We start from the raw sequence: 13,893 nt of genomic DNA, 5'->3' as shown, positions 1-13,893 counted from the left end.
TGAAATGGACCTTTAAAGTGACGTACAAGTGCTTTAATTCCACCTTGTATAGGCGTATGAACCCGGCAAACATGACTTTGTCCATCGCGCTGAAGCGCGGCGCGCGCGCGAAGTTACAAAATTCTAGAGGTGCACGACCTCGCGCCGCGACAGCGCGCGAGGCCCTCGCGCACGGGCGGAGCCACAGCGATTACGTCATTTTCGCCGCGCGGACCCTCGCGCCGCTCGCGGCGCGTCGAGTATAAACCAGGCTTAAACCAGGCTTTATACTCCACGCGCCGCGAGCGGCGCGAGGGTCCGCGCGGCGAAAATGACGTAATCGCTGTGGCTCCGCCCGTGCGCGAGGGCCTCTCGAATTTTTCGCGCGCGCGCCGCGCTTCAGCGCGATGGACAAAGTCATGTTTGCAGGGTTCATACACCTATACAAGGTGGAATTAAAGCACTTGTACGTCACTTTAAAGGTCCATTTCAATATTTCCCAGCACGTTAAACTTAATTAAGTTAAATATTTATACATATACTCGAAATGAATCGAAATAATTCGCTTTTTTATCACATTAGTTTATGGTTGTTTATTTTCAAAACGCCCAATCTTAACGTCTTCACGTTCTCTCATGTTTCGCCCTGGAATTACAAGAGGCTCGTATTTGTTAACTTATCGTTTCGGACAACACTGCAAAGCCATATTTACGTTTGATGCCTGATGTGTTTAAATACGGTCTCTGGTCAGGTAAAAATGTTCTTTCCCCGGTTTTGCAGAGGTTTTTTATTCTCCACTGCCACCTATTGCCACCTATCGTTTCGGAGAACACTGCAGCGACGCTCGCGACGTTCGCGAAAGTATAAACGCCTACACCGCTCGCGCAGGGTCGCGCGAGGTGGGCGGAGCCGCGCGCTACGGTCGCTCGCGAAAGTATAAACCAGGCTTTACGAGGCATACCAAACTCTAAACTGAAACACGAACGAATGAATACAACGAACCACAGCGACTATGAAAGGAAAATACGTTTATGTAAATAAGAATTCTGAAATAATACAAGGTACATTGAAACACAGCAGAGACTAAAGTAAACAAGAGATACAAAACCACAACGACCAAAAACGCTAGACCACTAATACTTAAACACGGGGGAAAACCATCGGGAACTTGAATACAAAACACAGAAGCTTAGACTAAATGACACGAAGACAGGCAGAGTAAGACAACGTAACAGATCACAAAGCAAACACCAGGATAAACTAAGAATGAACAGAGACTGCACGACTAGGAGTAACTAAAGCTGAAACATACAAGGAGACAAGACTAACCAATACAAATACTTACAAGGCTTTTAAACATGAAACTAGAGCTAACAAGAACTAAACCACGATGAGAACACAGAAAACCAGGAACTAAATACCAGACAATAATGAAACAAACAAGAAACAGGTGAGAAGGCAAATAACGGCAGGATAATTACAAAGAAGGTGTGGCGGACAGGAGGAGGGCGGAGCCAAGCGTGACACTTTCCTTATAGAGGTTCAAATGTCCAAATAAATTCACTTACTCTTCAGATTGTAGTTTTTTTTCTGTTTCGTTAAAGTGCTCCCTCATTAAATAGATCTTCAACAGAACTAATCCCACACTCAAACCACTCTTTTTCCACTATCTCAATCTCACCAATTTTATGAGTGGAGAATACTGTTCTTGATATTGTAATACTCCCATAAGTTTATGAACCTGACCCAAACGCCCCTTGAGTGAAATATAACTGGGTTAACAGTATTATCGTGCTTCACCCTCTGCTGTGTGAGGATGTCAGTAAGCTTGCAGATTATATTAATCTGTTAAGCATTATGAGACGTTCTTGCTCTGGCCATGTGTGCAGGCCTCTGCTCCAGTTTGTGCTAGGAAGTACACCCTAGTACGGTGAGCCTGACCCTCACTGCACAGATAATGTAATCATTGATAACCCCTGAAGGAGCAGTAAATTGCCTATTTGTAACCGGGCAGAAATATAAATGCAGTGTCATATGTCTGTTTTTGTGGTCAGGTTGTTAAGACGTTTCTGTCTGATGATCAGTGAAGGATGACAATACACATGTAAAGGCTTTTAGACTGGATTCCTCTGTGTTTCATAATAATAATAATAAAAATCATCATTATCGTCATCATCATCATTATTACGTTTTATTATGCTTTCCAGAATTTGCAGTTAAAAGCTTAAATAATGCAGTTTTGTTTGAATTTCAGAAGAATCCAGTGAGCAAAACAGAATGTAAACCTGAAAGGAAACCCCCCTAGAGTAACAGTGGTCATTTCTGGATATGTGTACCACCAGCCTCCAAAGTGTCTTATGTTAATTTGTTACAGTTTGATCCACCATGTTAATATATGCACATCATGAGCATTATTCCAGTGTGAATTTCTCTGTGATACACTGATGGTGTTTGTCAAATTAAACACTTGTTAGTGATGCGATAATGATAATCTATGGCAGACGGAAGTCTTTTATTTGTCAAATAGACGTACAGTACAATGGCATTATGTGAATAACAGGGGTAGGCACATTTACATTCTAGCAAAGAAAATTGATTGTAAATCCATGAAACAAAGAGGAAAACAACTTAGGTGACGGAACTTTGACTGCTCAGATGAAGGGGTGGCTACAACAGATGTCAGGGATGATTATTATTATTATGAAACACAGAGGAATCCATTCTAAAAGACCATGGGTCTGGTCCCACAGTATCGTGTCAATGCATGAAACCCAAGCAAAACAGAAAACAACTTGGGTGACTTGTAGCTTTGACTGCTCAGATGATGGGGTGCCTCCAACAGATGTCAGAGATGATTTCAGTCTCAGTACATTTACCAGGTGACAGTTTAATGGTAAATAGTTTCTATAGATGATAAACAGATCATGTCAGAGCATGTTTTTCAAATAAACTGAAGGTTAGGAGCATCAAGGTGAGCACCTCCTGCTTTCACATTAAGGTTCACCTGGATTCATTCACTTCTGTATGACGGTTGGATTTGAAAACAAGGGAAATCTTTCTGTAATCTTAATGTAATCTCAGTAATAACAGGAACTAAGAGAGAGCTTCCATTTTAGGAATACAGTTTGTGAGCTGTGTTATTGTACACAGTGAGTTCACTCCTATACTGTATAATTTATAATTCATATAATTTATGTGCATCTGATGGTGAATGTATGCATCTCAGTTTATCAGTATTATGTAGTTGGACAAAAAGCACTTTTAATGATATTATAAATCTGAATGTCAAAGAAGAACTGAAAATCAACAATGACACAGTCTTGGATGTTGCTTAAAAGCCATTGAGAATATTAAATGACATGCCTCTTGTACATGTACTGCATATACCCATGGACTTTTAGACAGGATTCCTCTGTTTCATAATAATAATAATTGTTATTATTATATATTTTAATTATTGTTTACATTTTGCAGAACTTTGATTTAAAAGCTTCAATAATGCAGCTTTTGTAAGTATTGTCTCACATGCAGAAATGAAAATGGAAGTTCTACAATCTAGGAACCAGGACAGAGAATGGTACACAAAATAGTTTGCAGTTTTTAGATTCATCACATTATATATTTGTTTTTTAAAGCACTGTGTTAATTGAGAAGCTATACTGCACACAAGGAAATGCTGAACTCACTTTGAGTTCCTAAAGCACTGAATTATCTCTCACTCGCTTATTTTCTCTTATACACAAACTTAACGTAATGAATGAACTGGAGGACACACAGTTGTCCTTTCTCATTTAAAGATGATAAGAAAATCACTTTGGTTTAGTGGAGATGTTCTCATACAGGGTGTAAATAAAGGCAGTAAGAATTGTCAGTTTCACGTCACATGAACGTCTGAAGATTCAAATAAAATATCTAATTGAATTAAATATTTAACCAAACTCATATAAAATGTAATCTTGTAAATAATAATAAGAAAAAATCTCATCGTTATGTTTTAGAATTTACTTAATAATTACTGTATTTCTTACCAGCAATCCATCCAGCAATTGGTATAAGGAACAGCCACGCCCCAACTTTAATGTTAATGTCTCAGCGTGAATTCTCCTGTTTTCCTGACTGCATTTAGTTTCTTGAGCTGAGCCAAGATTGAGTCTGGCCTGCTCTAAAGCACTTTTAGAGATATTCAGTAACTTTTCATTAGCTCTGTTCTCAAATTATTTAATGTAGATTCTGTATCACTTATTTCCTGTTCAAGTTTTGCTCCATATACTGTAAGTTCCTCAAGGTGTTGATCCAGACCCTTCAGTCCTGTATTGGCTGCCTGTTCTTACTCCTCCAGACTCGGCTGGGTCTCCACTATCTGCTGTCTGATGGAGGTGTAGTTGGAGCACCATCCACTAATGGGATCTACATCTGCATTTATGAGGGACTCGTAGACTCTGGGGATGGAGATGATGCCGTTCTTCAGAGGAATGTTAACAGCCTCAGCTGAATCCTTCAGCAAAACCCTGTGGAGAAGCAGACAAGACATATCAAACTATATTTTAATAGGTCAGATGTCCATGTTGATTATTTCTTCTGTGTAAAGCTTTAATGGGATCTTAAGTTACCTGCTTACACAGATGAAGGGATGTGGGTCATCTTAATCTGATAGAAGAAGAAACATCATTTCTTATTCAAGCTGAGGGAATGTTTGCTTTCTTTCTCTCATTAGTTTGCCTTTATTCTGCATCTGCAGGCTACTCGCAAACTTTATAAACGAAGATACCTTAAATGGCGTAGTTTACATGGAAATGTAGCGGAGACAGTGAACTCAATTTAAAGACACCAAACTCAACAACCTTCCAACCAAGGAAAGGGTAATTACTCTTAAAACCAGTATTCAGCTTTCCAGCCCTTAAGGAACCAGGACAAAGTGCCTCTGAATTTGAACACTGATATGTGGTGGATATAAAGACACAACTTGTGATCTTTCATGTACATCAGTATTAAGTGATTTTATCAGAACACCTGTTATTGTATAATCACCCCACATTGATGCATATCCATGTATTACTGTGTTCCAGTAGTTAGATATACCTGTTCTTGTAGTCTTAAACTGTATAGTGAAGGCAGGCATGCATATATATATTTTCCTGTGTGTTTAGACATGCATGCTCATTAATTCTGTGTTATAGAGACCTGTGTCATTTATTGTCCAAAAGTGGAAATTAAGAGTGGTTCAATGTGTAGGCTGATAGAACCAAACTAATACTTATTTAGGCAGAGTACTATGTGACACCGCCACATAAGGCAACCTGTGGGATACCTAGTGATTATTGACACTTACACAGATTCCTGGTAGTGTTATTTAGGTTACCCCGCAGAGTAAAGTCCCTAATTATCTCGGACGGTTCATTGAGACGTGAATCAATTTATTTAGGAATAGGGAATTCTCTTTGTCTTGAAATTGTGCTAAGTCTGCCTTTTGTCACTCATTAAACCACTTAAACCATTTAAGGCCAGAATGAGTTCAAGAGATTAATATCAACTGCAGGGATTTACAGTAAGGCCAGTAACAGCAGGGATCAAGACACCTGCTGATCCTGGTAGAGAAAGAGAGGCAGATCACTCCCAGGACCCAAGACAGGTAGATACTGACAGCAGGTCTGCCCTTGTGCGTGCTTTCATCTGGACAGGTCATTCCTTCCAGGTCGTCATCAGCTGTTGAACCAACACTGCGATGCACAGCAGGAGTGGTAGGAATGATAGTTTGTAGTGGTATATGCAGATACCAGGAGAGGCTTGTTTGTAATGCTGAATTGGAGATCTTGACTGTAAGTTAGTAGCCCTGTTGATCATTAGAGAATTAAAGAAACAGTTAACACTTTAACATAGCAGTATCAAAGACACGTTAACATTGCAGGCTGTACAAATAAACGCACACAATAACAGCACTCAGTGATCAGCCCCAGACAAGTTCAAACAGTTCTGTTCATGTGGGAAGTACCAAGGTTATTATACTTTGTCCAATCCCCGTGAGAGCTCATCTGTGTAAAACTCCACCTCCTTACAGTTATGAAGCACTGAGACACTGTGCAGAGTTCATTTCAGCATCACAACTGTGTGCTTCATTACTGGGATGGATTTGCAGAAGTCAAGTGTCACAGCGGCATTTCTTGGATGGATCATTGGAATTGTGTCCTGTGCTCTGCCCATGTGGATGGAAACCATCCTCATCTGCAGTGACAGAACACTTCGGAAAACTCTGGAGGGCCTCTGGAGGATGAGCCTTTTGGAGGGGAACAGTGAGCAGGCCGGGTGTAAACTCTTTGACTCCACACTGCCCCTCAGCTCTGGCCTGCTGGCCTCCCGCATCTTCTGTGTGATCTCCATCGTGTTGGGAGTGCCTGGTGTCTTACTGGCTGTTATGAGCTCCAAGCACATTAACTGCGTAGAGAAGACCAAGACCACGGTGGCGATGGCTGCCGCAGTGACACTAATCTGTGCTGCAGTAATGATGCTAGTCCCCGTGGGCTGGTATGTGTACACAGTTGTGGTCTCATTGAAGTTTCCTGCGCCAGAGTTAGGGATGAAGGGCCTGGGCAAGTCTTTCTACCTTGGTTGTGTATCTGCAGGTTTACTGCTGACAGGAGGAGCGCTGAAACTTCCCTGCAAAAAACCCCAGCAGGAGATCTTAAATTTCCTGGGACAATGTACAATATATATGGACTGAATGAAACTGGTAAAGAAATGTAAAATGTCATATAATGTAATAACGTTCTTATCAGCTGCCAGTCATCACATGAATACTCTTTATGTTTGGTCTTTTTGTTTTGCTACCCTGTAAGCTTTTTGTTTGTCTTTAATCTCTCTGAACGTGACATTGATCTTGTATTTAATCTCTCTGAACGTGACCCTGATCTTGTAATTTCACTGGTCAGAAAAGGTTTGTCATAAAGTGTTTTGATCTCATTTTCAATCAACAAAAAGAGTAAAAAACAAAAAAAGGAAAAACAAGATTTAAGGTCAAATGGATAATTTGAAGAAATGGATGTTAACATGGAACTGCGTCCTCAGCTTTGTTCAGAATTGGTAGATAAATTGTCATTTGTCAGTGTTCCTACACATATACGCGTCTAATTAAAGACTATACTGATTTGTTTTCTTTAATATTTGATATTCAGTGAACTTGTACAATATGGCCTATGGATAGTAGGACATTTAAAATATATGTACAGGAAGGGACATGTTCTGTAGACAATTAAAACTTTAACCCTGATAAGATCCAGGCTATGTCTTCATCCTTGGGGTCCAGCTGGGTGTGGTGGACCCATTGCATTTTTTGTTAATGTGCGTTTGCGCAATGTCTCGTGCTCGTCTTTGTCTTAAGTTCGTGCCTGCGTGAGTTGACTGTCTCGCTGGACATCACCTGCGTCTTTATTAAAAGTATATGTTTCACTGTTACTTTGGTCGTCGTGCCTCCTCCTTCGATTATCACATGAACATTTATAAATGAAGATATAGTACTTCCAAAGGGTTAGAAGATCATTCTGCATCAGTGTGCTAACCAAAGTTAATAAAGTGGAAAGAGTCCAGAACAATAGGAAGTGAATGAGGGATAATATTGGGTCAGCAGGTCACAGACTGAATTCTGTATACAGGGCAGCACATGAAAATGCCTCATGACTGTCACATATCCTACAGCGAAACCTGCTGCATTTAGTTAATGACCTACCTGTAGACTTACCTTTGATCCCAAAACACCCCCCTGTAGGGAGACTTCTATTAGGAAATGCATTATCACAGGATGATGCGGAAAAATTGGTGCACGCCTTTGTTAGCTCTAGATTAGACTACTGCAATGCACTACTGTCAGGATGTTCAAATAGGAATCTAAATAAACTTCAAATAGTTCAAAATGCCGCAGCCAGGGTTCTGACCAGAACTAGAAAATTTCAGCATATCAGTCCAGTCCTATCAGCCCTGCATTGGCTCCCAGTTAAATTCCGTATTGACTTTAAAATTCTTTTATTAACTTATAAAGCATTGCAAGGGCTTGCTCCTGAATACCTTCAGGAACTTATTTCCTATTATGAACCCCCACGTCCACTAAGATCACAGGGTGCTGGTCTTTTATTAGTTCCAAAAATTAACAAGGTAACAGCAGGGGGAAGAGCCTTTTCTTGTAAGGCCCCCCAGCTTTGGAATAATCTTCCTAAATGTGTCCGGGACTCTGACACAGTCACAATCTTTAAGTCTAGGTTGAAAACCCACTTATTTAGTTTATCGTTTGATAATTAATATCCCTCCTTAGATAAAGGTACAGATCCAGGGGTTCACAGGCGAAGGGTTTTATGGTAGACTGGGGCGCTGGTGCTGTCGTCCTGTCACTGCTCGTGGTCACTCAAGTTTGTTGACAGTGCAGTGGACCGATGCCATTGTCTCAGAATGCCCCCAAGCCTATTTTACCTTCTGGTTCTGCCTTATTTAGCTAGGCTGTAATAATTTAACTTAATGCCGGAGTTGCTGCCACACTCCAGAAATGTTTATAATTTCACCTGTCCTGTATATGTCCTCATAAAGAGCTAATTTTCCCTGTTTCATTTCTCCACATGGCTGCCCGCCTGCTTGAGGAATAATGAGATGAGGAGAGACAAGCGATCCATCCTGGGCCGGCCACCTCATGCCTAACCGGATGCCTACATCATGATGGACATTATTACATCTTTTTCCTTTTCTCTATCTTCTTTCTGTCTAAATTGTTGTTGTTGTCATGGTGACCGGTGTGGGCCAGAGGAGGATGGGTTCCCCCCCTGAGTCTTGGTTCCTCTCAAGGTTTCTTCCTCATGCTCTTAGGGAGTTTTTCCTTGCCACTGTCGCCTTTGGCTTGCTCACTGGGGTCTAGGACTCGGCACTTGTAAAGCTGTTTGTGACAACAACTGTTGTAAAAAGCGCTATATAAATAAAATTTGATTGATTGATTGATTGATATTCAATGTGGGGTTAGAGGCACTGGTTTGTCTTTTACACTGCGTTCAAAGTCAGCCAGAAAACCACTTAACTGGACCTGGGAGAGACGGGCAGTTGTCATAACAGCCCTCCAGCTGTGACCGTGACGTCACTGCTAAGTCTCCGCCATTGAGAAGTCTCAGACCGGCTCCGCGAACTTAGCCACCGTGAAATGAACCGTGAACGACTGGTTCACTTCACGCCTTCATCACTGTAAGATGCTCAGAGTTCATAATGCTGCCTTGGGGTTTCCAGCTCAACCTGTTGGCTCCCAACTTCTATCTCTCCCAGAGTCTGATTTAGTAATTACTGTTATCATTAGCCTGCCTGCAGGACCGGCCCTATAGGCCCTTTTCACATTTCGGCATTTTTTCTTCTGGAAGCTCTCGTTGCTTTCGTTAAACATTAAACGGCAGAGTCCAAGAACAAGAGCTTTTGCAATGTACCAGGGTGTTTGAACTCGAAGCAAAAACAGCTGTATCTCAGTTTCCATGGTTTTCCAGCTGACGACGAGCAGAAAATGGGTTTGTGTAATTAAGAGAGATGAAGGGGAAACCTTTGTTACTGAAAAGTTACTGAATATCTCTAAAAGTGCTTTAGAGCAGGCCAGACTCAATCTTGGCTCAGCTCAAGAAACTAAATGCAATCAGGAAAACAGGAGACGTGATGCTGAGACATTAACATTAAAGTTGGGGCGTGGCTGTTCCTTATAACAATTGGTGGATGGATTGCTGGTAAGAAATACAGTAATTATTAAGCAAATTCTAAAACATAACGATGAGATTTCTTCTTATTATTATTTACAAGATTACATTTTATATGAGTTTGGTTGTAACGATTCAAGGGGGCGGGTGTGACGCAATTGCAGGTTTTTGTTAAATTTATTAAATAAAGAAGACAACGGATAAAACAAACAAGAACTACCAAGTAAACGGAAATGGTAGACAAAGAAAACATAAGCGATAACTAGGCTAACAGGACAACTAAGTTATACAATACAAAGCATTACACCTTCAAGAAGAACATACACTACTAACGAGAACATAAGAGCAACATGACCTAAACTAACAAAAGGAACTACAAAGACACAAGGACTCTAATGCTCAGGGAAAAGTAAGCGGGGACTAGACAAGATACGACAACGTTAACTAACTAAGAACACGGTAACAGGAGATAGGGAATACACACGACGGACACTACCAAATAAACAAGGAAGCAGAGGAAACGGGAAGAACTAACAACTAACAGAGAAACAGAGTAAGGGATAAATAAGACACAGAGCTAACTAGAAAAACACTTAACCAGAATGCACAGGGAACTAATAACTAGAGCAGAGCAGGGTAAGGAGTACTCACAAACACACAATGACCGACACGGGAGTGAAACACCACGGGGATTATATACACAGAAAACAAGACAGTGAAAAGAGATGCAGGTGGGGACAATGATGGCAGGGGCGTGGCAGACAGAGGGAGAAACCATGGGGACAGGGAAACTAGGCGGGACCAGGGAGGAGGGAGGGGCTGGACGTGACATAACCCCCCCCCAAGGCGTGCAACTCCGGGGCACTCCAAAAAGTTAATTTTAAGTTTTCAAAAGTACACTTTATAGTATAAAACTAGTATACTCATCTATAGGCCCAAATCAGTAGAAGCACTGACCCAGGAGGCTTTTGATCTAGTTCGGAAAATCGATCAATTGTTTCGAATTTCGAACTAGGACCAGTGCCTCACTCACACCACTGGCCTAAAAAAAATATTTTAAATGTTATGATGGTAATGACAATCCTAAGCATCATACGTAATTAAATAAAAAAAATTGTTACTAAATTGTGTTGAGATTATATATAGACCTGTTGATTGTTGCATCCTGTATAAATAAATCCACGTAGAAGCTGCTGGTTTTATCACCTGTCACTGAAACACTAGCTAATTAATTAATCAACCAAAGAGTAACTTCACTACAATCCAACCATCTTTTCTACTTCAGATAGTTACCATTAATTACAATATGATCAAATCTATATAGGTATTACTGAATTTAACAACTATCCTAATGACTGAATACTCTGAGGCTAATGCACCGCTAAGTGATTCCTGCTTTTAATAACATAGCTAATGCTAGCGAAGTGTAATTTAAGCTAAAGGTATTTAAAATGCAGAAATAAACTAACAACAAGTGACCACTTAACTATAACAGTAATACTAATCACATTTATGGAGGATGATATAGGAAACGATGAATAATTCATTAACTTACCAGAAAAACAGCCGCGGAAATGCTTCAAATATACGCAGTTCAATGCTGGAACTATAGCATGTTTGGAACTATTGGTCTCCCCATGGCACGTTTACTTCCGCATTCCTGAATTACAATAGGAGTCTATGGGAGTGTCGCAACTCTCTCTTTCTACGGCTCTGGACTAGACGTAGACAACATAAACACACGTCCAAAGGGGAGGGGTCAGGGGCTGTAGTGTGACAGGTAAAGCAAAACGTGCATATGTTTGTAAAAATGTTAACATAAACATAACATTTTAAACTCCAGCATTACACTATTAATATATAATAAGGCGATCAAACAACCAAACATCCAAAACAACCGACGAAGGACAAGGGAGACTCAGGGACTAATATACACAGGACTGAAACAAGGAACAGGTGATAACAATTACACGGGGGCGTGGTAATAAACGGGGAATCACGGAGACAAACGAGCAGGGCGGGATAAACAGGCAAGGAACACAGACACGATGGAACCTGGAGTGACAGCTAAGGGAGGGGGCGAGGCCATACGTGACATATTAATGTACTTAGTCTTAGACTTCTGTTTATACTTTTCAGTATAAGCCAATTATACTTCATTATACTATTCTTAAGGATCTAAAATATAGTTTATAAAAAGTCATCTTCAAATATACTTCCTCAGTTTTAGTAAAAAAATACTCATAGTACACTTGAATAAACTTCTTTTTGCTAAGGGAGGGAGACGAGTGGGCGAGGCCGGGGCAGGGACAACAGGCTTAGGACAGGATGGACACAACGGATCAGACAACAGATGCAAAGGAGGACCGGGACCAGGAATGGGTGGCGACGTGGGAACAGGACCAGACGGGACAGGATAGGGAGCTGGCACAGGAGGCGGAACCGAGGGGGCCGGACAAGACAGGGTCAAGGGCACAGGACTGGACACATGGGGAAATTGGACTCAGAGGACAACAGGCAAAGGACGACAGGGACAGGAACAAAATGGGTGACAATCTGGGGAACAGAGACAGGCACAGGGATCTGGAGGACACCACCAAAGATGGACACGGGGACCGGCAAATGAACATAGACAGAAACGCACACAGGGACAGGGACCAACAGGAAGCCAGGAAGGGGACAGGGCAACAAAGGAAACACAGTCAAGCGTAAAACAGGACTAACATAGGGGGCAGCATTGCAAAAAACAGGCACCGAATCTGTCCCGGACCCACAGGCGGGCAAAGCAGTCACTGTGGGGCCCTGCACAGAGCGTCCGTGGGAGCTGATGGAGCCGGAGGAGGTACCATGGGAACAGGTAAGTCCGGCCAATGGGCTGTGGAGGTCGGCGAGGTCGGCAGAGGGGCCTCAGAGACCGGCGAGACCGGCGAACGGGCCAGAGGTACCAGTGAGGCCGGCGGACGAGCCGCAGGGACAGGCGAGGCCGACAGACAGACAGCAGGGACCTGGGAGGCCGGGCGATGGCCCGCAGGGACCTGGGGGACAGGGGAGACCCCACGGAGTCGGGACAGTGATGGGACTCTGGGGGGCATGGGCGACGAGGAGGCCCTGGGGAGCTTGGGCGCAGATGAGGAGGCTTCGGGAGGCCGGGTTGCTGGGCAGACGTCGTCATCAGTGGAAGAGGCGGCCGGGCAGACGTCATCTGGGGACGAGGCAGCCGGGCAGGCGACATCGTGTTAAATATTTAATTCAAGTAGATATTTTATTTAATTCCCTCTCTGTGTAGGCGCTGCCATGGTGAGTTCTGGTGCAGTAGAAATGTCTCAAGCATCAGATGCTATCAGTGTGGCAGAAGAGGAGGTGAGAGAATCTGAGTCCCAAGTGGAAACGTACCAAAGTAAAGTGTCTGACTACGAATTCAAGATTTACCAGTTGGAGCTCAGCATCAGAAGGAAACATGACGAGGTGGAGCAGATCCATGGAGAAATCCAGCAGGTGATGGAGAAGAGAGAGGGTGTAGCTGAGTTCCAGGAGAAAGTGAGAAGTGTCGTCCACCTTCTGAGTGACCTGAGTGGGAAGACCAGGGTGGTTAAAGTTCAAATTCGTAGATTCATCCTCCAGGAACCAGTGACCGGGTCCTTGTGAGGTATGGCAAGTTTGGTTCAAATTGGCCTGTCGGGGGCGCTACAGTACCCAAATACCTAAGAAATCATAAAAACTCATGCTGCAATCTTGTTATGCAGAATACAGACAAGTAATTGGACTTGTATGATTCAGATCAATGAGTTCTATAATATTGCAATTACATCTCATAACAAAAAGTGCAATGCCTGACCAGAAATGAACCTTTTAATTCACCAAAATGTCTTATTTCATTTATGAGATTAATGAGATATCAGTATGGTGGTACTTGGGCTCTATCTAGTGACCAAATTCCGTAACTGACTGAAATCTATTGCTCACATGAAATACCACACAAACACACCACAAAGCTGATCTCAGCAATGTGATTTAGTTCTGTGATCTAAATCATTTTGCCAGTACAATTTATTTTGATCCTTTTGGGCCTTTAGTGCCTCAATTGAACCTTTTTTTGCACATTGATTTATTTATGCTTTTTTTCCACTCAGCTTCTTTTCACTTTTGGGTCTAAAGGACGTATTGGGCTTCTGTTTGTCTATAGAGCCCAAGAGGCCTATTCGTGTGAACCCGCGAGGAG

The 13,893-nt window shown here is 42.2% G+C and overlaps 1 protein-coding gene across 1 annotated transcript; it reads left to right on the top strand.

Moving 5' to 3' along the window:
* Positions 1-6,100: 6,100 nt before the first annotated feature.
* LOC143516415 (claudin-4-like) lies at positions 6,101-6,694 on the top strand. The gene has a single exon (XM_077007963.1). The coding sequence runs from the start codon at positions 6,101-6,103 to the stop codon at positions 6,692-6,694; it is 594 nt and encodes a 197-aa protein (XP_076864078.1).
* The last annotated feature ends 7,199 nt before the right edge of the window (positions 6,695-13,893 follow it).

The sequence above is a fragment of the Brachyhypopomus gauderio genome, chromosome 6, assembly GCF_052324685.1.
Source record: "Brachyhypopomus gauderio isolate BG-103 chromosome 6, BGAUD_0.2, whole genome shotgun sequence".
NCBI lineage: Eukaryota > Metazoa > Chordata > Actinopteri > Gymnotiformes > Hypopomidae > Brachyhypopomus > Brachyhypopomus gauderio.
Note: the sequence above shows the minus strand (reverse complement) of the source record. Positions and strands in the feature narration are given on the sequence as shown.